This window comes from Rhinoraja longicauda, chromosome 11 (assembly GCF_053455715.1).
Source record: "Rhinoraja longicauda isolate Sanriku21f chromosome 11, sRhiLon1.1, whole genome shotgun sequence".
Lineage (NCBI taxonomy): Eukaryota > Metazoa > Chordata > Chondrichthyes > Rajiformes > Arhynchobatidae > Rhinoraja > Rhinoraja longicauda.
Window position 1 is genome coordinate 44424429 of NC_135963.1, and position 24499 is coordinate 44448927.

The following is a 24499-nucleotide window of genomic DNA, read 5'->3' on the forward strand; positions in this document are numbered from 1 at the left end:
TTGTTGGTAATCTGCGTGAAGACATAAATAGAAGGGGATGAATGAGGCCAGAGGAGAGAGAAAAACTAAACAATGCCGTGACCATAAGATATAAAACACAGCAGCTGGCGAAAATCTGAAAGAGAAGAGAATGTTCTTCTATTTCAAGTTTCTGGAAATTGAAGTCTTGGCTCCAGCAGTGATTGTTTCCTCTCCCTTCTCTTCTCATTCATCTCCTTCAGTTCACATCTTCTCCGGACAAATCAACAGTGATTAACAAGCCATCACCACTCTCTCTCAGCTGAAACCACTGTCACTTGTGTCATTCGGTCTCCCCTGGCCTTGTGTCCATCACAGGCATTGCCTAAGCTCTGCCTTCTCCCATCCCTTTCTCATTTCCTCTGCCAACAGCGTTGGATTTCTAACTTTTTGTAGTTCTGATGAAATTTAATCACATGCTACAATTTCAAAGATCTGCCAAATAATACGTTACACACAAAATGATTTCGTTAATTAATATGGCCGTTGGTGGAAACAAAACAATTGCAGATGCTGATCAAAACACAAAAGGACACAAAGTGCTGGAGTAACTCAGCAAGTCAGGCAGCATCTATGGAGAACAGGGATCGGTGTCATTTTGTGTCGAGACATGCGTTGGGTCTGAATGGGGACATACATAAGCTGTGAAGTTTACTTGCCTTATTTTAATGGTTTCCCAGGAACTGCTGCATAAAATGACATCAGGTTCAACAGGACAAGAACGAGCCATTCAGGCCGATTGATTCCTGCTGATGTTTATACAGCACGTGAGATTCCTCTCACACTTCTTCTGCAAGCCTAAGGGTTCCCCTTACATTTTGTTTCCTGGCCTCTTGCTTCAAGCAAAATTCCAGCTGGATTCAGGACAGCTTTTTTTCAATTCCACAAAAAGAATCGTAAAATATCAGATCCAAATGTAAGCAACAATTGATACATCAATTAAAAAAAAGCAATATATTGAAACAGACCGAGTGGAAAAACACAAAGCTGCCAACCTAAATTTCGAAAAAGGTTCATTTGAGAAGTTGACTCCCACGCACCAAGCTGCCCACGCACTACTGGATTCAAAATGGATGAGGAAAGCTGCCAATAAGGAAGCAAAAGAAAGCTGCAAGATCCAGCGAGGGAGCCCAAATGAGTCTTGTGCTAAAACTAGCCGCTCTCTGTACTGTAAAACGTGGCCTGGCACGTGTCCACTTTTGTGACCCAAATTTCCCATCTAGCTGCTAATGAAGACCCATAAAATCATGGCTCTGGGGTCTGCAACAAACATATTCATTGGCAGGAACTACAGCCAAATAGTTAACTGGCAGGGGAAATCAACAATAAGTCAGATATGTTATATTAGTTCTATGGAAATTGTGGAAGATCGTGAAATGGCAGATGTGTTAAATTAATTCTTCTTGGCAAACAGAAGGCAGCAGACAAATTCCAGAGCTGGCCATATTAACCATGGAATCCATCAAATCCGGTAGAGTCAGTAAATCGTGAGTTTAAACAATAGTCAGAGAATAAAAAGGGTTGTTTTCTGACTCTTCACTGTCAGACAATGGTAAGAAAAGGAGCAGATTCCAATAAGTAATATATCGAAAGTCTGTTAGATCAAAATGTAGTTGGCATGGTTAAAATTACTGACCTTTGAGAGCAAGAGTTACTTAAGCAATACTAATGAATGTGGCAACATATGCTAGTGGGACTCGTGCCCAGAAAAAGAAAGGAGTCCAACAGAAAGTGTTTAACTAAAGCAGAATGGTTTATTCTAGTGGAATGATTTTCAAATACGTAGATGTTTTATTTGACACAAAGTTGAAACCAGTTCTGTCAGCACATTTGTGTGGGCGGAATATGGACTCTTTCTGATTTTTCACTCACTATTGCAGTAAGCTTACCCACTAAGCAGGGCGTTGCAGCAGTAGAGTTGCTGCCTTACAGCACCAGAGACCCGGGTTCAATCCTGACTACGGGTGCTGGCTAAACGGAGTTTGTACGTTCTCCCTGTGGGTTTTCTCCCACATTCTAAAGGCGTGCAGGTTTGTAAGTTAATTTGCTTTGGTAAAATTGTAAATTGTCCTTCGTGTGCAGGATAGTGTTAGCGTATGGGATGATCGCTGGTCAGCGTGGACTCAATGGGCTGAAGGGCCTGTGTCCGCACTGTATCTATGAAGTCTAAAAGTCTAAAGCTATCAGCAAGGAAGAGTAAATGGAATTTTGTCACCTAGTTCATAGACTGTATGCTGAACCCAGATCAGGCCCTGGGGATTTATCAGCCTTCAGTCCCATCAGTCTACCCAATACTATTTCTCACCTAATGCAAATTTATTTCAGTTCCTCTGTCTCCCTTGATCCTCTGTCCACTAGTACATCTGGGAGATTGTTTGTACCTTCCTTAGTGATGACAGGTCCGAAGTATCTGTTTAATTCATAATTTCACCTGTTTCTGCCTTCCAGGGACCCACATTTGTCTTTACTAATCTTTTTCTCTTAACATACCTAAAGAAGCTTTTACTGTCCTCCTTTATATTCTTGGCCAACTTCGCTTCGTACCTCATCTTTTCAGCCCGTATTGCCCTATTTGCTATTGTCTGTTGCCCTTTGAAAGTTGCCCAATCCTCTGGGTTCCCGCTCCTCTTTGCGATCTTATACATCTTTTCTTTTACTTTCAATCCATCTCTAACTGCCCTTGTCAGCCACGGTTGCCTCTTACTCCCCTTAGAATCTTTCTTCCTCTTTGGAAAGAAATGATCCTGCATCATCTGGATTATGCCCAGAAATTCCTGCCATTGCTGTTCCACCGTCATTCCTGCTCGGATCATTTTCCATTCGACCTTGGCCAGCTCCTCTCTCATACCTTCATAGTCCCCTTTGTTCAACTGCAACACTGACATTTCTGGTTTAACTTTCTCCCTCTCAAATTGCAGATTAAAACTAACCATAATATGATTAGGTAAAGGGGAAGTGCAACAAGACCTTGGTGTCCTTGTACACCAGTCACTGAAAGTAAGTGTGCAGGTACAACAGGCAGTGAAGAAAGCTAATGGCATGTGGCCTTCATAACAAGAGGATTTGAGTACAGGAGCAAAGAAGTCCTCCTGCAGTTGTATAGGGCCCTGGTGAGACCACATCTGGAGTATTGTGTGCAGTTTTGGTCTCCTAATTTGAGAAAGGATGTCCTTGCTATTGAGGCAATGCAGCGTAGGTTCACAAGGTTAATCCCTGGGTTGGAGGGACTGTCATATGAGGAAAGATTGGAAAGACTGGGTTTATATTCACTGGAGTTTAGAAGGATCTTATAGAGATGTATAAAATTATAAAAGGACTAGACAAGCTAGATGCAGGAAAAATGTTCCCAATGTTGGGGGAGTCCAGAACCAGGGGACACAGTCTAAGAATAAAGGAGAGGCCATTTAAAACTGAGGTGAGAAGAAACTTTTTCACCCAGAGTTGTGAATTTGTGGAATTCTCTGCCACAGAAGGCAGTGGAGGCCAATTCACTCGATGAATTTAAAAGAGAATTAGATAGACCTCTAGGGGCTAGTGGAATCAAGGGATATGGGGAGAAGGCAGGCACAGGTTACTGATTGTAGATGATCAGCCATGATCACAATGAATGGCAGTGCTGGCTCGAAGGGCCAAAATGGGCTCCTACGACACCTATTTTCTGTGTTTCTAAGTTTCTATAATAGTAGTTAATTTAGTCAATGCCCAGAACTGTGGAACCACTTATGCTTTTGGTTGTGAAGAGATGTAAATTGAAGTATCTGTAAGCGAGTATGTCTTTTCGACTGTCAATCAATTATATTGGCACTGGAAACTTGACATGGCCCAGAATATAATCTAGTTGCGAGGAATTTACAGTGCATTTTCAAAGAAATATATGGAAATTCCACACGTTTGCAACACAATTTAAACTCAGTCAGAAGATTTACTCTTTTATCTTAACAGGTTTTGATTCTTCAATATTCGCTGCTGTGTTGGAGATCCCTGGGGCTGATTTCATCAGCTCTAATAAAGCGTAGCTCAGACAGCAAATCTGCAGCTCAAGAGTGCTCTGGAATTCATTACACCAACAGAACAAAAGAGAAATGTCGAGAGTAGCTTGTGCACAGTTATAAGTGTAAAAGCAATCAACAGTTTGTGCACTTTTATGATCACTCTGAAACTCAATCCACTGGAGTAATTTAGCACCATGCTGTTTTTCAAGGAGTACGGACAAATAAAAAGATCAGTAATGTACTCACTGGAGTCTCAGCAACACCAACATATCCATATAATTGACATCCAGAGAGAGCTGTTCACATTTATTTCAAATAGTTGACATGTTAACATTGTTGCTGTGGGTTGATTGTTACTTTTCTATATTCCCAAACTAGTATTTTCTTTTCCAGTTTTTTAAGTTTCTCACGCATGGTGGCTACAAGTCAACTGGTGCCAGACATTATCAGGTCGTAAATTCAAAGATCAATACAGCATGGAATAGATGTATTCCTTGCCCATGCTGACCAAGTTGGCATATTGGGAGAGTCCATATCCCTCTACACACTTCTCATACACACTTCTTTGGCCCATATCCCTTTACACACTTTTTATCCATTCATCTGTCCTAACTCTTTTAAAAGTCATAATTTCATCTACTTCTACAGGTTTCCCATGACAGCTCATTCCTGATACGGACTACCCTCCGAGTGAAAAGGTTGCTCTTGAGGTCCCTCATCTCTCTCTTCCCTCTCACCTTAAGCCTATGCCCTCTAGATTTTCAATCCTCTATCCTGTGACAAAGACTGTGAACGTTCACCATGCCCTCACGATCTTGTACATATTTAAAAGATTACAAGCCTAGACTCACTCTCGATGGCCCGATGGAGAAATTCTGCAATGTGGTCACTTAATCCGCATTTGGTTCCCCCCATTGTAGACGAGACCACGTCATAAGAACCAAATACTGTACACTAAATTGGAAGAAGTACAAAGGAACCATTACTTAACCTGGAAGGACTGCTTTGATCCATGGTGGAAAAGAAAGAGATAAAAAGGGCTGGTGCTGCATTTCCTGCCAGTGCCCTCGTCAGGGAGTGAGCAGTGGTTGGCAGAGATGGGACAGGGTATTGCAGAGCAAACTGCCCTTTGGAATGCAGAAAGGCAGGGGAGTTAGGTGGTTGACTTTATGATATGTACAGCACATGGACTCTCAGCAAATGTTTGATTTCCCCATAGAAAATAGACACAAAATGCTGGAGTAACGCAGTGTGACAGGCAGCATCTCTGGATAGAAGGAATGGGTGACATTGCGGGTCGAGACCCTTCTTCAGACTGAGAGTCAGGGCAGAGGGAGACACAGAGATAAGGTAGTGTAAGGTTTGAAAACGAGACATCAAAGGGGATGTAGGTCAAGGCAAATGTAGAATAAATCATTGTTAGCTAGAAGGTGACAATGAAGCATGCAGAAGGTGACAATGAAGCAAAATTAAATCAGGGGGACAGTCAGACTGGTCGAAGAACTAGGAAGGGGGAGGGATGGAGAGAGAGGGAAAGCAAGGGTTACTTGAAGTTAGAGGTCAATATTCATACCGCTGGGGTATAAGCTGCCCATACCTTTTCCCATACCTTGCCATGTTGAGAATTAAGAATTCTGAGGAAAAGCATGATACTATCCATTTGGCACACGTAGTACATCTGTGTATTGAAAAGCAAGCTTCGGTTACTGGAAAGTTGGGCCAAAATCAGGAAATGTTGGAAAATCAGGAAGTGTTTGAAAAAAATGCCAAGATATTTTGTGTTTTCTGAGAATAATTTAATACTCGAGGTCCAATATTTTGTCAATCAGGTACTCTGATAGCTAACAATTCTTTGTTGTATTGTGAAGAGAACAATACCTGACTGACAATCAACCCTTGGGTAGTGACATCCAAACTGCCTGCATATTTCATTACTGATTTAGAATTTTGCTGTGCACAAATTAACATTTGCTGCACATCAAAAATAATTAATTAATTATGAAGAACTTTGAGATGTCTTCCGTTGTAAAAGATGTCATAAAAATGAAAGTTTCTCTTTAAAGGCAAATTCACAGAGGAGCTATAAATATCACAGTAATTTCTTAATTTACAAATGTTTGATTTATGAATTTCTGCTGTATCACCATTGGCACTTTGGGGTGCAAGTCTTTGATTTACAGAGTTTTTTGCGCCATACAAAATGCGTATACCAATATTCTGGCCGAAAATGCCCAGGTGGGAGATTTTGGTGAAAACGTCCTCATTGTAAACTTCCTCATATTGCACCAAAATGGCGGCGCTGCCATAGCAGCTGCGGCTTACCTGCGGTCCATTTGTCTTTGTGTTTTTGTTGTTTTTTTGTCTTAATTGTAGTTGTGATGTCGTGTTTTTGTGTTTGTGTACTATGTGTGGGGGGGGGGGGGGGGGGAGGGGGGAACTGTAAAATTGTAAATAGGTGTCCCTTCCGAACGGAGACCCGACCTTTGTTTTCTGGGCCGTGTCTCCGTCCCTGCTGCGGCCTACCATCGGCCCAACTCCTGGAGCTGTCGGCCTCCAGGGCTCCGGTTCGCAGAGCCCGCGGACCGGACTTACCATCACCGGAGCCGGCCGTCTTCGGAGGCTGCGGGAGCAGCTGCGACTCGCCTTAGGCTCGGGCCGCGTGGATGCCGACATCAGGAGCTCCGGCAGCGGCAGCGTGTTCGCCCGCCTTGGGTCGCGGACATTTCACCGTCCGGCGCGGCCTAAGATAGGCCGCGGGATATTTCTCTGCTGGGCGGGGGCTTCAATGTCGGGAGCCATGACCGCCCCGACGTGCAGCAACAGCGGCAGCAGCAGCGTGTTCGCCCGCCCCGGATCGGACTTATCATCGGCGGAGCCGGCCATCTTCGGAGGCTGCGGGAGCGGCTGCGACTCGCCTTAGGCTCGGCCCGCTGCGGACCGTCCGGCGCGGCCTGCAACCACAACAACCTGACCGCGGGAGAGGACGGCAGGAGAAGGGAAAGACATTGTGGCCTTCCATCACAGTGAGGAGAGGACTGGAGGAGACTCACTGTGATGGATGTTTTCTTGATGAATGTTTCTTTTGTGTGTTTTGGGGGTTGTGTAATTTTAATGCCTATTTTGATGCTTTTGTTGTTGGACTGTGGGTGACTGAATTTCGTCCAATTTGGATGACAATAAAGCTATCTTGAATCTTGAATCTTCTCATGTCAAGTCAAGTCAAGTCAATTTTATTTGTATAGCACATTTAAAAACAACCCACGTTGACCAAAGTGCTGTACATCTGATTAGGCACTAATTTTTATTTATTTAAATGAAACATACAGTAGCACGCAAACAGTTCACAGCGCCTCCTCAATGAGCCTCAAACGCTAGGGAGTAGAAATAGGTAACCTTTTGCTGAACTACAGGTAGAAGGAGATTTGCATCCTGGACAACCAGACCACCTGATCAATGCCATTTCCCCTCCCCCCCATTCTTCTGGCAGATGGTCCTGCTGGTGCTTTTAATTCATCTCACAATCACAGTGTCTTTGTGCTCTCAACACCATTTGATAACTCAGGTTGCAAGAACTCAGTTACCCAGAATTTTGTGCACACAGTTCCATTGCAAATTTTTTTGGCTTTGTTTGGTACACCACCTTCATTTAATGCTAGTTAAGAGCTGCTGTTTTGTTTTAACGGTCCATGTTTACTTTAGAGATACCCTAGAAACGGGTCCTTCGGCCATCGAGTTCACAACGACCATCGTGTGAACAAATTAGGCATGTTTCATGCTGTAACATCACTCAACTTGAGTAGCACAAAATTAAATTCTCAAAACAACTTAAAAATAGCATAATATACATTATTAACAACATTCCGGCCACCCCATATGGTTAGTATGCTTTCTACCATTTTCAATTAATTTGATAGACAACTTAATCGCAAGCCAGAAGTTTGAAGGCAACTTATTACTTCTACATACATCACGTTTCAACTTGTCTTTTGTAACTTAGTAAGAAAAACATAAGTTGCTCCACATTTCAACCTCCAAGTTGTGCTTTCACCAAAGACCCAGTAGAGACTCAGAACGGACACAGAGAAGTTAAAAAAATGGTTCTCTCTGACAGCATGACCTGTTCCTTTGCAGATTCAGTTGTGTTTTCATAAAGTTCACTTAAAAGTCTCAATCTAATTAATTGCATAAAATTGATTTACTACCACCACCTCTCTTCCAGCTTTCTCCCCCCTACTACAATCGGTCTGAAGAAGAGCCCTGACCCGAAATGTCACTGATTCATGTCCTCCAGACATGCTGCCTGATCTGCTGAGTTATTCCCGCACTTTTTACATTGACGAGACAATCTGTAAAACATGTTAGTCATGTATCATCTCACAGTTTTGGAAATAAGAAAGTGTTTGGAATTGCGCAGAACAACAAGCTCAGGCCATCGAGAAGCAGTTTATAGAAAACAACGATTTCCGTTAAGTTCAATCACTGCTTTAATGTAGAAAATGCTGGACAAATTTGAGTATAGTAAGGTCGCATAAACAGCATTATGACCAAACACCCAATAATCTAATCGTGTTAGTTAAATGTTAGCTAGCACAAAAATGAAAATTCCCTGCTTCAAATGGTACCATTGTATCTTTTACATCCAATTGAGAGTGCAAAGGAGGCCTTGGTTTAATGTTTCACCTGATGGACAGGACCTCTGATAGTTTTGCCTTCCCTTAACACTGCATTATTGTCAATCTAGATTTTTAAAATATCATCAATTTTCCTCTTTGAGATGAATTAAAAGGCAGATATCAGTTTAGTTCAGTCATGTTCTGGTGCCAAGATCCCTCATTTTGGGACCAGACTGATTATTCCCTGAATATTTTGTGGAGCTGTATTCAATTAGATGTAACTATCCAATGGATATTGTGTCTAGGATCCAGATGTCGCAGGTTCTAATCAATCACTGAGTAGATTTAAACCAGATGGCGTCAAGGCCTTTGAGGTCCCTTACAATATACGGATAAAGGTTGAAAGTCATTTTCGCCTTGAGAAAAACTAGTGAGAGAATTTCTTATTTCCTCTGCCCCCCTGTAATTCTTTGGTCTTACCTTTCAGTATCTCAACCTGACCTTAATTTGGCTAGTTACTTCACACATTAGCAATTTTTCTGCTCATTATTGTCCAACAGTTCTTCAAATGATCAAAATGTAAGTAATATTTCCAAAGCTAGGTTTTGCAAACAAGAAAATCAACTTATATGTTTAGAGTGACTCTAACCTAATAGAACATTCCCAAGGACCATCACAGGAACCCTATCAAACAAAATTTGACATCAAGCCACAACTGATCAGTGTCACTAAAATATATTTCTCTCTAAATATTTATGCCAACCCAAATAATCAATAAGATTTGACCAATAATCTTCAAAATGCTGGCAGATCAAAATCTGTATAAAATGAAGGAATGAGATTGTTCAGTACTTATTCTGCATTGCCAATGTGTAAGCACTGTAGGCAATGGCTTTATTTTCTGGACAAACTGGAGATATTAATCACTAGTCAGAAAATTTATATTTAAAAAATATTTTATCTGATGGCAATTACATCATCTTGTATGTTACTGAACTGGGCTGTGATGTACCAGTGAAGAAGGATCTCGACCCGAAACGTCACCCATTCCTTCTCTCCATAGATGCTGCCTGTCCTGCTGAGTTACTACAGCATTTTGTGTCCATCTAAGCTGTGATGTAACCTGTTAGTATGCTCTCTGCTGCAAAGTTCTTCTAAGGCAGTAAAGGCTTTGATGGGGTTTCTTTGTGATTGCGTCAATGTGTTGGGCCCTGAACATTGGAGTTGTCCACACCCACGAACCTCAAACTGTTGGCTTCCTCCACCGCCATTCCGTCAATGAAGACAAGTGCAAATGCTTACAAATATTTATAAAGCATTGACACTTCAGGTCGAAATAGCAGCAGAACTTAAATCTGATCACCAACATACTTGACAACTATTTATTTCTGCCTGATGTGACCAGTGAATAATTCATTTGATGGACACAGTGAGGGAATTGTGGTTAATGGAAACACTAATGCACCTAGGAGCATTTTTACTTCCTCGGCCTTTCAGGATTTTTGTTCAAGAATTTCTAAGTCAGAGCTGTCAACATGGCAATCTGACAAACTAACAAAGACCGACCAACAATTTCATTAGAACGGGATTGCCTGTCCAAAACGCAGGCTTCTCTGAAGCAACTGTGAATAATGTTGTTCATGTGAAAAAAGGTTATTGTGAAAGTCATTTCATCAGAGAGGAATGACCTTGGTGTAAGCTCCAGATGACCTACTTATTTTCATAGAACCCAATTAAAACATCTTAATTGTTAATTATTTTAACACGTTTAATGATTTATCATTTCCTTTCATCGTACAATGAATTTTCAATTGCTTATGAATATTACTCAGTGTTTGTGATCATCAAACCTGCTGAATCTCCTTCAGGATCCCACCACCACCACTTTATTTGTTCCCTTGTTAATACTTCTCAATGACACGGCCCAGGCTGTTGCTGCTCGTGTTTAAAGGGCGCAGTCTGAATTTGGGCCACCTCAGCCAACAACTGCTCAGGTTGGTCATCTGTGGAAGGCAAGATTCAAGATTTAAGATGGGTTTATTGTCACGTGTACCAATTAAGGTACAGTGAAATTCGAGTTACCATACGGCCACGCCAAGTGAAAAGCAGTAAAACACACAACCACATAAAATAACATTTAACATAAACATCCACCACAGCGGCTCCCCACGTTCATCACAGTGATGGAAGGTAATAAAGTCCAATCTCTCCTTTTTTCTTCTTCGGGGTCAGGGCTGTCGGACCATCTGTGGTCGGGGCCATCAAAGCTGCCGCAGCTGGCGATCCGAGGCTCTCGCGTCAGGGCGATGAAACTCCCACGTCGGGACGGTTGAAACTCACCATGGCAGGACTGCCAAACAGTCAAGCTGCAGCCATTGGGGTCACACTGCAGAAGACAGCACTGAACATCCTTCCGCGCTGTATATGAAATATGAAATAATAATATAAAATAAGAAGCTGAAGAATGAAGCATATCTAGTTCACCCAAGCATGACCCTCAACTGCATCCAGACACACAACCCATCTGATGGGGAAAGCACGCAACAATCTGCTCAGCAATGAGGACTTTTTGGGTGTTTAAATTCCTCAACCATTGCCATCTGAAAATGGATTAAACACCAGCATAGAGCCAGTCAAGGAGTGCTGCTGGCAAAACCCAGGAGCTCCCTTTGGCAAAGGGAGTCACTATTATTTGAATTGGAAAATATGCATATACTGAATAAATAAATACTCTTTCAATAGTCCAATGGTTTCTTTATTATCACATGTACCAAGGTTCAGTGAAATACTTTTATTGCATACAGATCAGCAAGACTATCACCATACCTCGGTTAGTACAGAATGTACAGAACAGCACACTGAGTCTATCTGCAATTGTTGCCATTTTGGCACGATTCTGCAGTCCCAGCTGTAGCTGGCCACAAAGGCCACTGCCTCCACGCTGGTCGACCCATGAACCGTCACCCCCCTCCTTGCACGGCCCTCTTTAGAACTTCTTCAGTAATGTTCTTCAGGCAACTGTGAGTGGGAAGCTACAGAATGCAGGAAAAATCTGTGTCTCCACAGAAAGGAACCCTGATGCCAGACAAAACATTGGCAAGGCCACCATGACGGCCATCAGGAATATAGTTCTCCCTTTTGTCTCAGACTGCCATTCCACGTGGAGCAGCAACTTTCAGTGAGGATGAGGTTCCAATGGGTTCGTCATTGGGTATTTTTAAAGCGGAGATTGATAGATTCTTGATTAGCAAGGGTGTCAAAGGTTACAGGGAGAAGGCAGGAGAATCGGGTTGAAAGGGAAAAGTCAGATCAGCCATGATTGAACAGTGGAGCAGACTCGGTGGGCTGAATGGCCGAATTCTGCTCTACGTCTTATAATTTTAGGATTATGATCAATGAGCAGCTGATCACGTATCGTTCCTCCCTGATGTTCAGCAGGCAGAATTTCTCCCAAAACCCTGCAAAGGCATGGCATATACAAAAAAGTCGTCTCCTCTTCCTTCTCCCTCCTCTGGCATTTGGCATTTATTCCTGCCCAGTATGGTCTCTACCCAATCTCCCACTCATGTACACCAGGTGGAATGCCTCCTGCGCGAGGAGCCGAGATCCCCCCACGCAGGTTATGGAGAGAACGTACAAACTCCATACAGACAGCGCCGGTAGTCAGGATCGAACCCATGTCCCTGGTGCTGTAAGGCAGCAACTCTTCCGCTGCACCACACTGTTGCCTTGATAGCAGTAAAATGATCAGAGGTACCGATAGGGTAGACAGTGTGAACCTTTTTCGCAGGGTGGAATCATGAAAGACTGGAGGGCATAGCGTTATGGTGAAAGGGGGCATAGCTTAAAGGAGATGTGTGGGGCAGGTTTTTTCACACAGAGGGTGGTGGGTGTCTGGAAGGCGCTGCCAGGGGTGGGGGCAGATATGATTGTGGAGTTTAAGAGGCTTTTAGATAGGTACATGGATATGTAGGGAATGGAGGGGTATAGGTAATGCACAGGCAGTGGAGATCAGGTTAACTTGGTATCATGTTCAACACAGACAATCTGGGACCATGGGCCTGTTACTGTGCTTTCTTTGTTCTATTTCCTAAGTTTTTAAAGTCACTGTCCTGCATAGTAGAAAAAATAGAAAAGTTGAGTATTTTTTAAATAATGAGAGATTGAAAATTGATGACATTGGGAATGTATAGTCCAGGACTAAAGGGTGCTTTACTGAAATTATATAACAATGCCTGGTGAGACTGCATCTGAAATATTCTGTCCAGCTCTCGTCTCCCTGCCTCAGGAAGGATATAATTGAGATAGAGATTGAGATAGAGGGAGTGTACCAAAGGTTCACCAGATTGATTGTTGGGATGAGGGGGGGGGGGGGGGGGGGGGTTGTGCTCTGAGGAGAATGTAAACAGACTGGGCCTATACTCTTCTGAATTTAGAAGAATGAAAAGCTATCACATTAAAACGGTCTCAATTGTTATGGGGCTTTCCAGTCTAGTTACAGGGATAATGTTCCTCCTGGCCCAGGGTGTCCAGAACCATGGATCCCAGCCTCAACATTTGGGTCAGCCTCAACATTTGGGTCAGCCATTCAGGTCCGAGATTAAAACAAAACTTCTAGAGGGTAGTGGTTTACAATTTTCTACCCAAGAGGGATGTGGATATTCAGTTGCTAAGTATAATAATAATAATATATTCCTTTATTCACCCCACACCGGGGAAATTTACAGCGCTACATCAGCAAAGTGGATAACAAGATAGCAAGAGATCATTCATTATAAATAAAAGATACATAAATTGTCATCAGTTTTCTGTGTGTTCTTAGCTGTTATTGTTGACTTGTCTGCTGGGAGCAGTGCTGGTTGTGCAGTTTCACAGCAGCGGGAAGGAAGGACCTCCTATATCTCTCCTTCACGCACTTGGGGTGAAGGAGTCTGTCACTGAAGGAGCTACTCAGTGCAGTGACAGTGTCCTGCATGGGGTGGGAGTCGTTGTCCAGCAGCGATGTTAGCTTTGCCATCATCGTCCTCTCTCCCACCATCTGCACTGAGTCGAGGGGGGCAACCCAGGACAGAGCTGGCCTTCCTGACCAGCTTGTCGAGTCGCTTCCCTTTCTATTCATTGATACATTAATAGACTAGACATTAAGGTAATCAGGAGATTGGGGAATGGTACAGAAAAATGGTATTGAAATAAAAATCATATGATAGATCACACGAAATAGAAATCACTTGATCATAGAAATCACATGACTAGATACAATGTCATTAAATGGCTAGTAGAAATGTGGGCCTGGATGAACTATTCTTCTTTTTCTTTATGTTCTCGGGTTTCATGTAATATGTGGAAATGAGCACAATGTGGAACTATTAATTGAAAAGTCAGTAAATTGCCTTGCTTGCCCTGCAATAACATTAGTTCTTCAGTAGTAAATAATTAGATGTGTCCCAACAGACATTGATGGCATGATCTACATGCCAAGATTGCTCCCAGTCAATTTCACAATAAACACAGTGTTCAGAAGAAATTAAAATGCCCCTTTCCTCTTGTAATAATGTTTATCATGCAGCTTTGATGATGTTCTCTGTGTGGAAAATGATTTATGTTTTGGGTGAAGCAAGCTGCTATTCGCAACAGCTGGAGGTACTCAGTATTTGACAGGAGAGGATTCTTTAATCAATCCCTTGGGTCTCATGGTTACATGCACCACTCTACCTAAAACCAGCAGCTCTTCCCTGCAGGGTGAACCTTGAAATTGTTTCATTTCCTTTTTGACTCTAATTAACTTAACTTACTTTAAAACACAAATTAGCAGGTATGGCTTTGTGTATCTGTGGATACTCACAGGGAGTGTGGTTTGCCAACATATTTCAGATGAAAGACTTCAATCATTAACAATTTCTACAATCGCTTCTTATTAAAAGCCCATTCTTGAACTCCTCCTTTTCACAAAGGAGAGTGCAGTGATGGGTTTACAACACCGTCCTTCATCTCTTCACAGTATGAATGAGACTGATGGATTGGGTCATCTCCTTCAGTCACAGCAATTAACGGGAAATGAGGCTATCTCTTGGATTTCGGGCAACAGCAGATTTTCCTCTGCAAAAAAGCAAAGTGCTGAAGGATCTCAGTGGCTCACGTGGCATTGTGGAGGGAAATGGACAAATTATGTTTCAGGTTGGTGCCATTCTTCAGACTGAGGAAGGGTCCTCACCCAAAATATTGTCTGTCCCATTTCCCTCCACAGATGTGGCCTGGCCCACTGAGTTCCTTCACCACTTTATTTTTTGTTTCCAGCATCTGCAGTCTATTCTGTTTCCAGATTTTCGTAATATCTTTCAGACAGTCAATATGACTGTTGGACTGGCATAAAAATGGCAGACTGTTAAGGTCGTGGCTACCTACATTGCTGAAACTAATTGGTGTAGAGTTACATTCTCCACTCATCTATACTATTTAAGCAAAGAACTGTGGATTCTGGAATTAGTTTAATATTCCTCAGGTTCTAACAAATAAATCACCAATGAGAAGAACAATATCAAAAAGATGTTGGATTGGACCCTGATAATGAAGGATCTCAATGGGTCACGTGGCATTGTGGAGGGAAATGGACAAATGATGTTTCGGAATGTTTGAGAATGTCCAGCAAATTGTTGTATAAAGATCTCTGCATTTCAGACTTCCATGCCTGTGCATTGCAATATGAAAGTCAGGGAGACTCTGGAGGTGAGATTCCAGTGGATCCGAGCTCCTCTATGCCGCTGGACTCACCACTGTGTCAGAGGCGGTTCCACGGGCCCGCGGTGGGTACCGGAGGTCAGTCGAGGATGAGCCGCAGAGAACAAAGAAGGACCTGATATGGAGGAGCCACTGAGAGCACAAAGAGGGACCTGGCATTGGGGGGGGGGGGGGGCTTGAGAAAGAGCAAAGTTGGGGAGTACATTGAACACGTTGTAACTTTGTCGGCGCCCTGTATGTGGCATACGTGTATGGTATGCAAAAAAAAGAATTTCACTGGGACATGTCACATGTGATAATGAAGTGTCAATTAATCGATCTGATCATCCTGACCAGAGGAGATGGATAGGCTGGCATCCGATTCCTCAGATTTACACCAACTATATCTGATATTCTGTCCAGAAATAGCAAGTGCAAATTGTGTTTTTATTTAACATTAATATTAATAAAGAAATAAAAACTTTAAATAAAAGCACACAAAATACGATTTTTCCCTATCTTTTAGTAGATGTGACAATAACAAACAATAACAATATCAATCAGCACATTTCATAAAATAGTGACATAATGTTATTTTGGGGTAAAGAAGGAAGAAAATATTGAAGATTGAGATGGAACTATAACATTAATGTGCCATTGTTCATATACTACTTCAGCAAACAATTACACTGAGTACAAATACAAAGCAAGAAAATATTCCTGATATATTTTGTCAGAAATTATTTGCAATCTATAGTTATGCACAGCAGAAAACTATGCAAAACAAGATTTTTAAAACATGTTTTCTTCTTGTAATAAAGAAAGTTGGGAGATGATTTGATAGAGATGTACAAGATGTTGATTAGTGAAGACAGGGTAAATAATTGAAGGAGACCAGAGATACATCAGGTTGAAGAAATAATTTAGGTGCAATGAGAGGAAAAAGCAATGACCTCCTGCGATTTTGGAGCTTCCCGACATCAGTCTCCACCCGAGTCTATCTCTCCCTCCTAACCCCATTCTCCTGCCTTCTCCCCATATTTGCTGACACCCGTACATTTAGACAATATGAGTAGGTACGTCAGGCTTTTGTTCAACAACTACATCTTGGCAGGAGATGCAGGGGAGGTTTGGGCCCAACGGGTCCACTTGGTCTAGTCTGTTATAAAGAGGTCCGTTAAAACAAGGGTTTACTGTACGGACGTTCTATAACATAGAAGGAAGCCATTCATCCCTTCAAGTCCATGCTGGCTCCTAGTGGAAAAATGCCTGTTAATCCCATTGCTCAACTCTCTCCACATACCCTGCAATTTATTCATCTACTTACCTTGCCGGAGATGCGACTGTTTTCTGGATTATATCTCTGGTTGCTCTGCGGCCTAACATTGTGGAGCTGGCGGCCTTGCTCGAGACTGACTTTGAGCCCCACCGTGGACTTACCATCGGAGCCTACGATCCCTTGCCTGGGATTGATGCTCCTGTGGATTTCACCATTGAGGAGCTCGCAGTCTCGGGTGGAGACTGATGTCGGGAAGCTTCAGGAGGTCCGACTAGCCCTGACCTGGGGTCCGATCGCCCGGCGCGGGGAGCCGAGATCCCCCCGATGCGGGGGCCCGACCACCAGCTACGGGAGCCAAGATCGTCCCGTCAACAGAAAAGGCTCGAGGCCCCGACCGCGGGAAGACAAAGAAGGGAAGAGATTGAACTTTTTTTTTCTCCTTCCATCACAGTGAGGAATGTGGAGGAGTCACTGTGGTGGATGTTTATGTTAAAATGTTTTTTGTGTGTCTTGTTGCTTTGTATTGGTATGACTGTAAGGCAAATCAAATTCCTCGTAAGTTGCAAAACATACTTGGTTAGTAAAGTATGATTATGATTATTATGATTATGATAGCAATACATCCTTCCTACATACACACCAAGCTGGAGTATTCTCACGAACTTGATTAAACAGAGCAGATCCTAATATCAAAATAATAACTATCTAAAGAAAATCCAGATGATTCAGTAGCCTGCTTCCTTTTCCAATTACTCGTATAACTTTATGAGTTATACGGTTATGAGTTATGAGTTATGAGTTATACTGCACGGTAGCGCAGCGGTAGAGTTGCTGCTTGACAGCGAATGCAGCGCCGGAGACTCAGGTTCGATCCTGACTACGGGTGCTGCAATGTAAGGAGTTTGTACGTTCTCCCCGTGACCTGCGTGGGTTTTCTCCGAGATCTTCGGTTTCCTCCCACACTCCAAAGATGTACAGGTATGTAGGTTAATTGGCTGGGTAAATGTAAAAATTGTCCCTAGTGGGTGTAGGATAGTGTTAATGTTCGGGGATCGCTGGGCGGCACGGACTTGGAGGGCCGAAAAGGCCTGTTTCCGGCTGTATATATATGATATGATATGATGATGATAGCATTTTAGTTTAGTTTCGTTTTGTTTAGAGATACAGCGTGGAAACAGATCTGACCAGCGATCCCCGCACACTAGTTCTATCCCACACACACTAGGGACAATTTACACATGTACCAAGCCAATTAACTTACAAACCTGTATGTCTTTGGAGTGTGGGAGGAAACCGAAAATCTAGGAGAAAACCCACGGGGAGAACGTACAAACTCCGAAGAAAGACACAAAAAGCTGGAGTAACTCAGCGGGCCAGTCAGCATCTCTGGAGAGAAGGAATGGGGGGCACTTCGGGTCGAGACCCTTCTTCAGACTCCGTACAGACAGCACCCATAATTGGGATCGAACACGGGCCTCTGGCGCTGCAAGCACTGTAAGGCAGCAACTCTACCGCTGCGTCACCCATTTGCGTGCCCATTTAACTCCCTCCAGTTCTTCACCATTGTGGGCGTTCTTTATGCGTGACTTAGTTAATCAATGTCGGCAAGATGTTTGAACAGTGACAATGTTGGCAGCCTCTCCTTATCTAATATTGACATGTACACTCTCTAGCATCACAATGCTAAGAGAAATAGTGAAAGACTTGCATTTATATACTGGCTTTCATGTCATTGTCAGGACGACCCAACACACTTTTTAGCCAATTAGGTACTTTTAATCATGGTCATTGTTATAGGTTAGGAAATGTGGCAATCACTCTGCACACATCCATCCAGAGATAAAGAGATAAAGAGATAAAGAGAGATTGAGAGATATTCCCCACCAGGAATAAATCCTCTGTTCTTTAAATAGTGCTTAAAACCGTTTACCTTGGAGAGCAGTCATAGCCGACAGCACAAATGACCAATGATTGTCTTCCTTTACTGACTCCCCAATGTGCCAACATCAATAATGTTGTCATTGGAGAGACTGGCTCACGCTATGCACTGACACACTCATCTGTCACTTTTCTAGTCTCCACTACTCATTACAAACTCACCTTGCAGCTTCTAACAAGTTACAGCATTTTTTGAAACACCAGAACCTAGACTGTGTGGTGGTGTGTGTCTGTATACAGACCAAATGGTAAGAAAAATTGAGTAAAGCTAATCTTCAGAGCCAATGAGAAACTATTCACCTGAAGAAAGAGACAAAGTGCTGGAGTAACTCAACGGGTCAGGCAACGAAAGCTGGAAGAAAGGTGGGGCAAGACAGAGCCTGGCAAGCAATAAGTGGCTACAGGTGAAAGGAATTTTGAATGGCAGATGGTTGAACAGCCGGAGATCAAAAGACAAAAGGCGTGATATAAGGAGATAAGGAACCTTCCACCTATATCCCTTTGAAAGAGACACAAAATGCTGGAGTAACTCATTGGGGCAGGCACCATCTCTGGAGAGAAGGGATGGGTGACGTTTCGGGACGAGACCCTTCTTCTTCGGTCTGATGGGGATAACATCACCTTTTTAATTTCTCATGAAATCTGGGCTGAATATTGAGATGACTGAAAACCTGAGAGTTTGCAATGTATGCCCTTATTTCATTATGATGATAATTGTTAGGAAATGTAGAATCATCAAATGATGAATCCTTTTTCAAATCAGTTGGCAGATATCGTAGACAGCTTAGAACAGTGCAGTATAGCATAGGAACAGGCCCTTCGGTCCATACATCTAGGCCAGCCATGATGCCAATTTAAACGAATCCCATCATCTTACACATGATTAACATCCCCTGTTTCTACCTGTTCATATGCTATCTAAATGCCTCTTAAATATCACTATCGTACTTGCTTCCACCACCTCCCCAGGTCAGGCAGTGCATTCCTGGTACAGGTTAACAAAATAATGCCTTCTAAATCTCCTTAGAATATTCCCCCTCATCTTAAATCAATGCCCTCTAGTATTTCATATTTGCACCTTGAGTAAAAGGTTGTCTACACCATCTACCTCTCATAACATTACACACTTCCACCAGGTCACCTCTCAGCTTTCAGATGAAGAAAGAATGCAAATAATGTCACTAGCCAAGGGCACAATATCGGCTATGTGAAAGGGGTTGAAAGAACTGACCTGCCTCATTAAATCTCTGAGATCAAGAGTAAAACAGCTACTCTAGCCATAAAGTCTTTGTGTGCTGCTAGCTTGAAACTTGTAGTTCTTCCAGATAACAGTCAGAAAGCATTTAGGTGGTGAAGCATTTCAAAGTGTTAGTGTCTGTGGCTCTTACCTGCATTATGGGCCTTTCATAAATGTTGCTCTGCTTCCTGAAACTGGTTTTGCACTTTTTGAGATTCCAAATGATTTTACTGGCAGCTATTTAGCCAAAGGTCAATGAGATCACCCACAGAAACACACTTAAGAGCACTGGCACTTAAAGACTTAGGAATTATTGGAACAGGAAAAGACCATTAACAGGCCCTATTTCTTTAATAGATAAACCAACCCCACCCAGCTCCTTACACACCAAGTACCTTGACATTCCAGATATGCAACAAAAATTGTGTTAAGCTCAAATCTATTGCCCTATTTAAGCACATTTCTTGATAATTTACTGCACAACAACGTTATTCTTTAAGAGGAAAAACTGTTTTGAAGTTCTTTCTAACTTGGATATCCCCAGCAGTTTAATGTGCATACACTGATATTTGAACCTTTGACCACAGAGGTAAATTGGCTCAGATTATCTTTGTTCACTGTTGTTCATAAACAACTTGATACAAATCACTTTAGATTAAACTCTCTTGCAAGGCAGCTGTAAAGCAGGTGCATCTGGAATTTTTGAGATCACAATACACTGTAGTATTCCATAGATTGACTTCATGAACATCAACCATATTTTTTCACCATTATCTCTGAACAAAGTGGGGACCCTTGTTCTTGACCAGATTGAAATATTGAGATCAGTTTCTTTTTTTTTAAATGGGACCTCCGGAAAGTAACACCTGCAGTGTCATTCAGTAGATTTATTAATATTCAACCTTGGTGGACGAGGTTTATTGACACAAATATTATAGAAACATAGAAACATGGAAAATAGGTGCAGGAGGAGGACGTTTGGCCCTTCAAGCCAGCGTCTCCATTCATTGTGATCATGGCTGATCATCCACAATCAGTAACCTGTGCCTGCCTTCTCCCTATATCCCTTGATTCCACTAGCCCCTCGAGCTCTATCTAACTCTTTTTAAAATTCATCCAGTGAATTGGCCTCCACTGCCGTCTGTGGCAGAGAATTCCACAAATTCACAACTCTCTGGGAGAAAATGTTTCTTCTCACCTCAGTTTTAAATGGCCTCCCCTTTATTCTTAGACTGTGGCCCCTGGTTCTGGACGCCCCCAACATTGGGAATTTTTTTCCTGCATCTAGCTTGTCCAGTCCTTTTATAATTTTATATGTCTCTATAAGATCCCCTCTCAGCCTTCTAAACTCCAGTGAATACAAGCCCAATCTTTCCAATCTTTCCTCATATGACAGTCCCTCCATCCCAGGGATTAACCTCATGAACCTACGCTGCTCTGCCGCAATAGTCCTTCCTCAAATTAGGAGACCAAAACTGTACACAATACTCCAGATGTGGTCTCACCAGGCCCTATACAACTTCAGAAGGACCTCTTTGCTCTTATACTCAAATCCTCTTGTTATGAAAGCCAATATGCCATTAGCTTTCATCACTCCCTGCTGTACCAGCATGCTTACTTCCCTTTACTTCCCCTTTACCTAATCTGACACCATTGAGATAATAATCGGCCTCCTTGTTTTTACTGCCAAAGTGGATAACCTCACATTTATCTACATTATACTGCATCTGCCATGCATCTGCCCACTCACTCAACCTGTCCAAGTCACCCTGCAACCTCCTAACATCCTCTTCACAGTTCACACTGACACCCAGCTTTGTGTCATCTGCAAACTTGCTAGTGTTACTTCTAATTCCATCATCCAAATCATTAATATATATTGTAAATAGTTGCGGCCCCAGCACCGAGCCTTGCGGCATTCCACTCGCCACTGCCTGCCATTCTGAAAAGGACCCGTTTATTCCTACTCTTTGCTTCCTATCTGCCAACCAATTCTCTATCCATGTCAATACCCTACCCCCAATACCATGTGCTCTAATTTTGCTCACCAACCTCCCGTGTGGGATCTTATCAAAGGCTTTCTGAAAGTCTGGATACACTACATTCACTGGCTCTCCTTCATCCATTTTACTTATCACATCCTCAAAAAATTCCATGCAGGCTTGGACCAATCCTTTTACTGCTATCCAAATGTGCTGTTATTACCTCTTTAATAATTGACTCCAGCATCTTCTCCACCAATGATGTCAGGCTAACTGGTCTATAATTCCCCATTTTCTCTCTCGCTCCTTTCTTGAAAAGTGGGATAACATTAGCTACCCTCCAATCTACAGGAACTAATCCTGAATCTATTGAACATTAGAAAATGATCACCAATGTGTCCACAATTTCTAGAGCCACCTCCTTGAGTACCCTGAGATGCAGACCATCAGGCAGATTTATCAGCCTTCAGTCCCATCAGTCTACCCAATACTGTTTCTCGCCTAATGCAAATTTCTTTCAGTTCCTCTGTCTCCCTAGATCCTCTGTCCTCTAGTACATTTGGAAGATTATGAAGTTATATTAATGCTAAATGCTTCATTGTGCTTATTAAGAGATTAAAATTTGGCCCAATCGTTGCTCACTCCTCATTCAATCTCCCTCCATTCTGCGATCACCTTGCTTGATATTGAAGGCAGAGGAACCAAAATTCAGAACAGAATTCAAAGTGTAAACAATACTGCTTTGTACATTAGTCACAAACAACAAAGAATGAATATCTCATACGCCCTTCGACTCAAGACAATTCACATGCTCTTTGACTCAGTCTGAAGAAAGCTTCCGACCTGAAACGTCGCCTATTCCTTTTCTCCAGAGATGCTGCCTGACCCGTTGAGTTACTCCAGCATTTTGTGTCTGTCTTCAGTATAAACCAGCATCTGTAGTTTCTTCCTACACAAAGAATGAATTAACATCTCCAGGGAATTTTGATAATGCCCTTATGAACATTTCTCTATTAACCAAATCTGTGAAAAGCAGATTATATATGATTAGTTATTTCATTGCTATTTACGGTATCATCTTGTGTCAGCATTTGCTGCCATGTTTAGCCATATAAGTGTAATTAACCTCAGCAGTAATTCACTGCTGTGACCCATTTGAATATGTCCTGAGGATGTGAGAGTTGGTGGATAAGCAGAAGGTCTTTCTTACTTTTGCCTCTAAATGCTGTTGCTTCAAACAGTGCATGGATTCTCCACAGATACATGTTGCTTCTGATCTGAGTTAAAGTTCTTGGATCTTTAAGATACATTCACGTTTGTTCAGGATTGGAGTTTGCACTTCCTAAGCAAGTAGGGGACCAACAAAACATTTAAAAAAAGACTTGCATTTCAAACGATCCAAGACACTTTTTAAGCCAATGAAGCACTTCTGGGCCAAAATCACAGTTGTAATGTCAGAAGCCTTCACTGCAGACACAAACATTCAGAGTAATTACTCCTGGAGGCATGTTTACGGGTCAAGAAACACCAATGACTTCCTCTGACTGTCTGCTACGGCTGGGCAGGGAGCTGGATCACTCTTGAACAATGAGCAGCAGTAAGAGCTGTCATTACCATGTCACTACCATGAAGCTAACGACCATTCTCAATTACAAGGTCAATTCCTCATTCCACTGATATATTCATTTCAGTCTTTAATGATTTCAACAATACCACAGATTTAATGTCTTCAAAACACCTTATTAATATAAACTATCAAATTATCACAAAATGTTTTAATCTTTTACGCAAGGAAGAATTGAGAGTAATGTTGGGTTTTTTTCCAAAACAGATATGGACTATATGCTGAATGCAAAGAAGTTACTACCAGACATGTTATATAATTACTTTTTGTTGGCTATGGTAGAACAGCTCTTCAAAATAAACTATTTTATATATGCCCAAAATAACTAGGGTAGCCCAGTGGTTAAGTTGCTGCCCCACAGTGCCAGAGACCTGGGTTTGATCCTGACTACGGGTGCTGTCAGTGTGCAGTTTGTACATTCTCCCTGTGACCGCATGGGTTTCCTCTGAGTGCTCCGGTTTCCTCCCACATCCCAAAGACGTGCAGGTTTGTTGATTACTTGGCTTCTGTAAATTGCCCTTAGTGTATAGGATTCGAAAGTGGAATAATGTAGAACTGGTGTACTGGTGATCGATGGTCAGTATGGACTCAGTGAACCAAGGGCCTGTTTTCCATATTGTATCTCTAACCGACACTAAACTAAACTAATATATACTTTATTTACCAATGTTAACATAAGCAAGAAAACAATATTGGAAATATACTAACACCAAAGACTGAAAAACCTATAGAATGTAATGGGTTTCAATCAGGACATTAAAGAAATTAGCTGGTGTGGTTGCAAATGCTTCTGAACTTACCATTCAATACTTCCTTGCTTCAGAAATTGTCCCTTTTAACATTGCAAATGACAAATGTGAAAGGCAAAACAGAAAAAGAGGTGAACTTGTTGGCCCAATATCTACTATGAAGTTATTTGCATCTTCAATTAAGAACAGTATGATTGAGTACTTAGAATAACAGAATCATGGATTTATACAGCATGAAAATGGGCCTTTTGGCCCAACTCATTTATGCTGACCGTCTGTTTGAAAAACTTGCCTCTCAGGTCCCTTTTAAATCCTTTCTCTTTCACCTTAAGCCTACACTACCAAGCTAGACA

General features: G+C 42.2%; 1 protein-coding gene across 1 annotated transcript in view; it reads right to left on the bottom strand.

The window, feature by feature from the left end:
- Positions 1-10791: 10791 nt before the first annotated feature.
- The window catches only part of pgm1 (phosphoglucomutase 1), a 132425-nt gene continuing 118717 nt past the window's right edge, over positions 10792-24499 (bottom strand). The window contains exon 11 of the mRNA XM_078407523.1: positions 10792-11041. Coding sequence (XP_078263649.1) covers positions 10985-11041 — 57 coding nt within the window. The 3' untranslated portion in view covers positions 10792-10984. The remainder of the gene's footprint in view (positions 11042-24499) is intronic.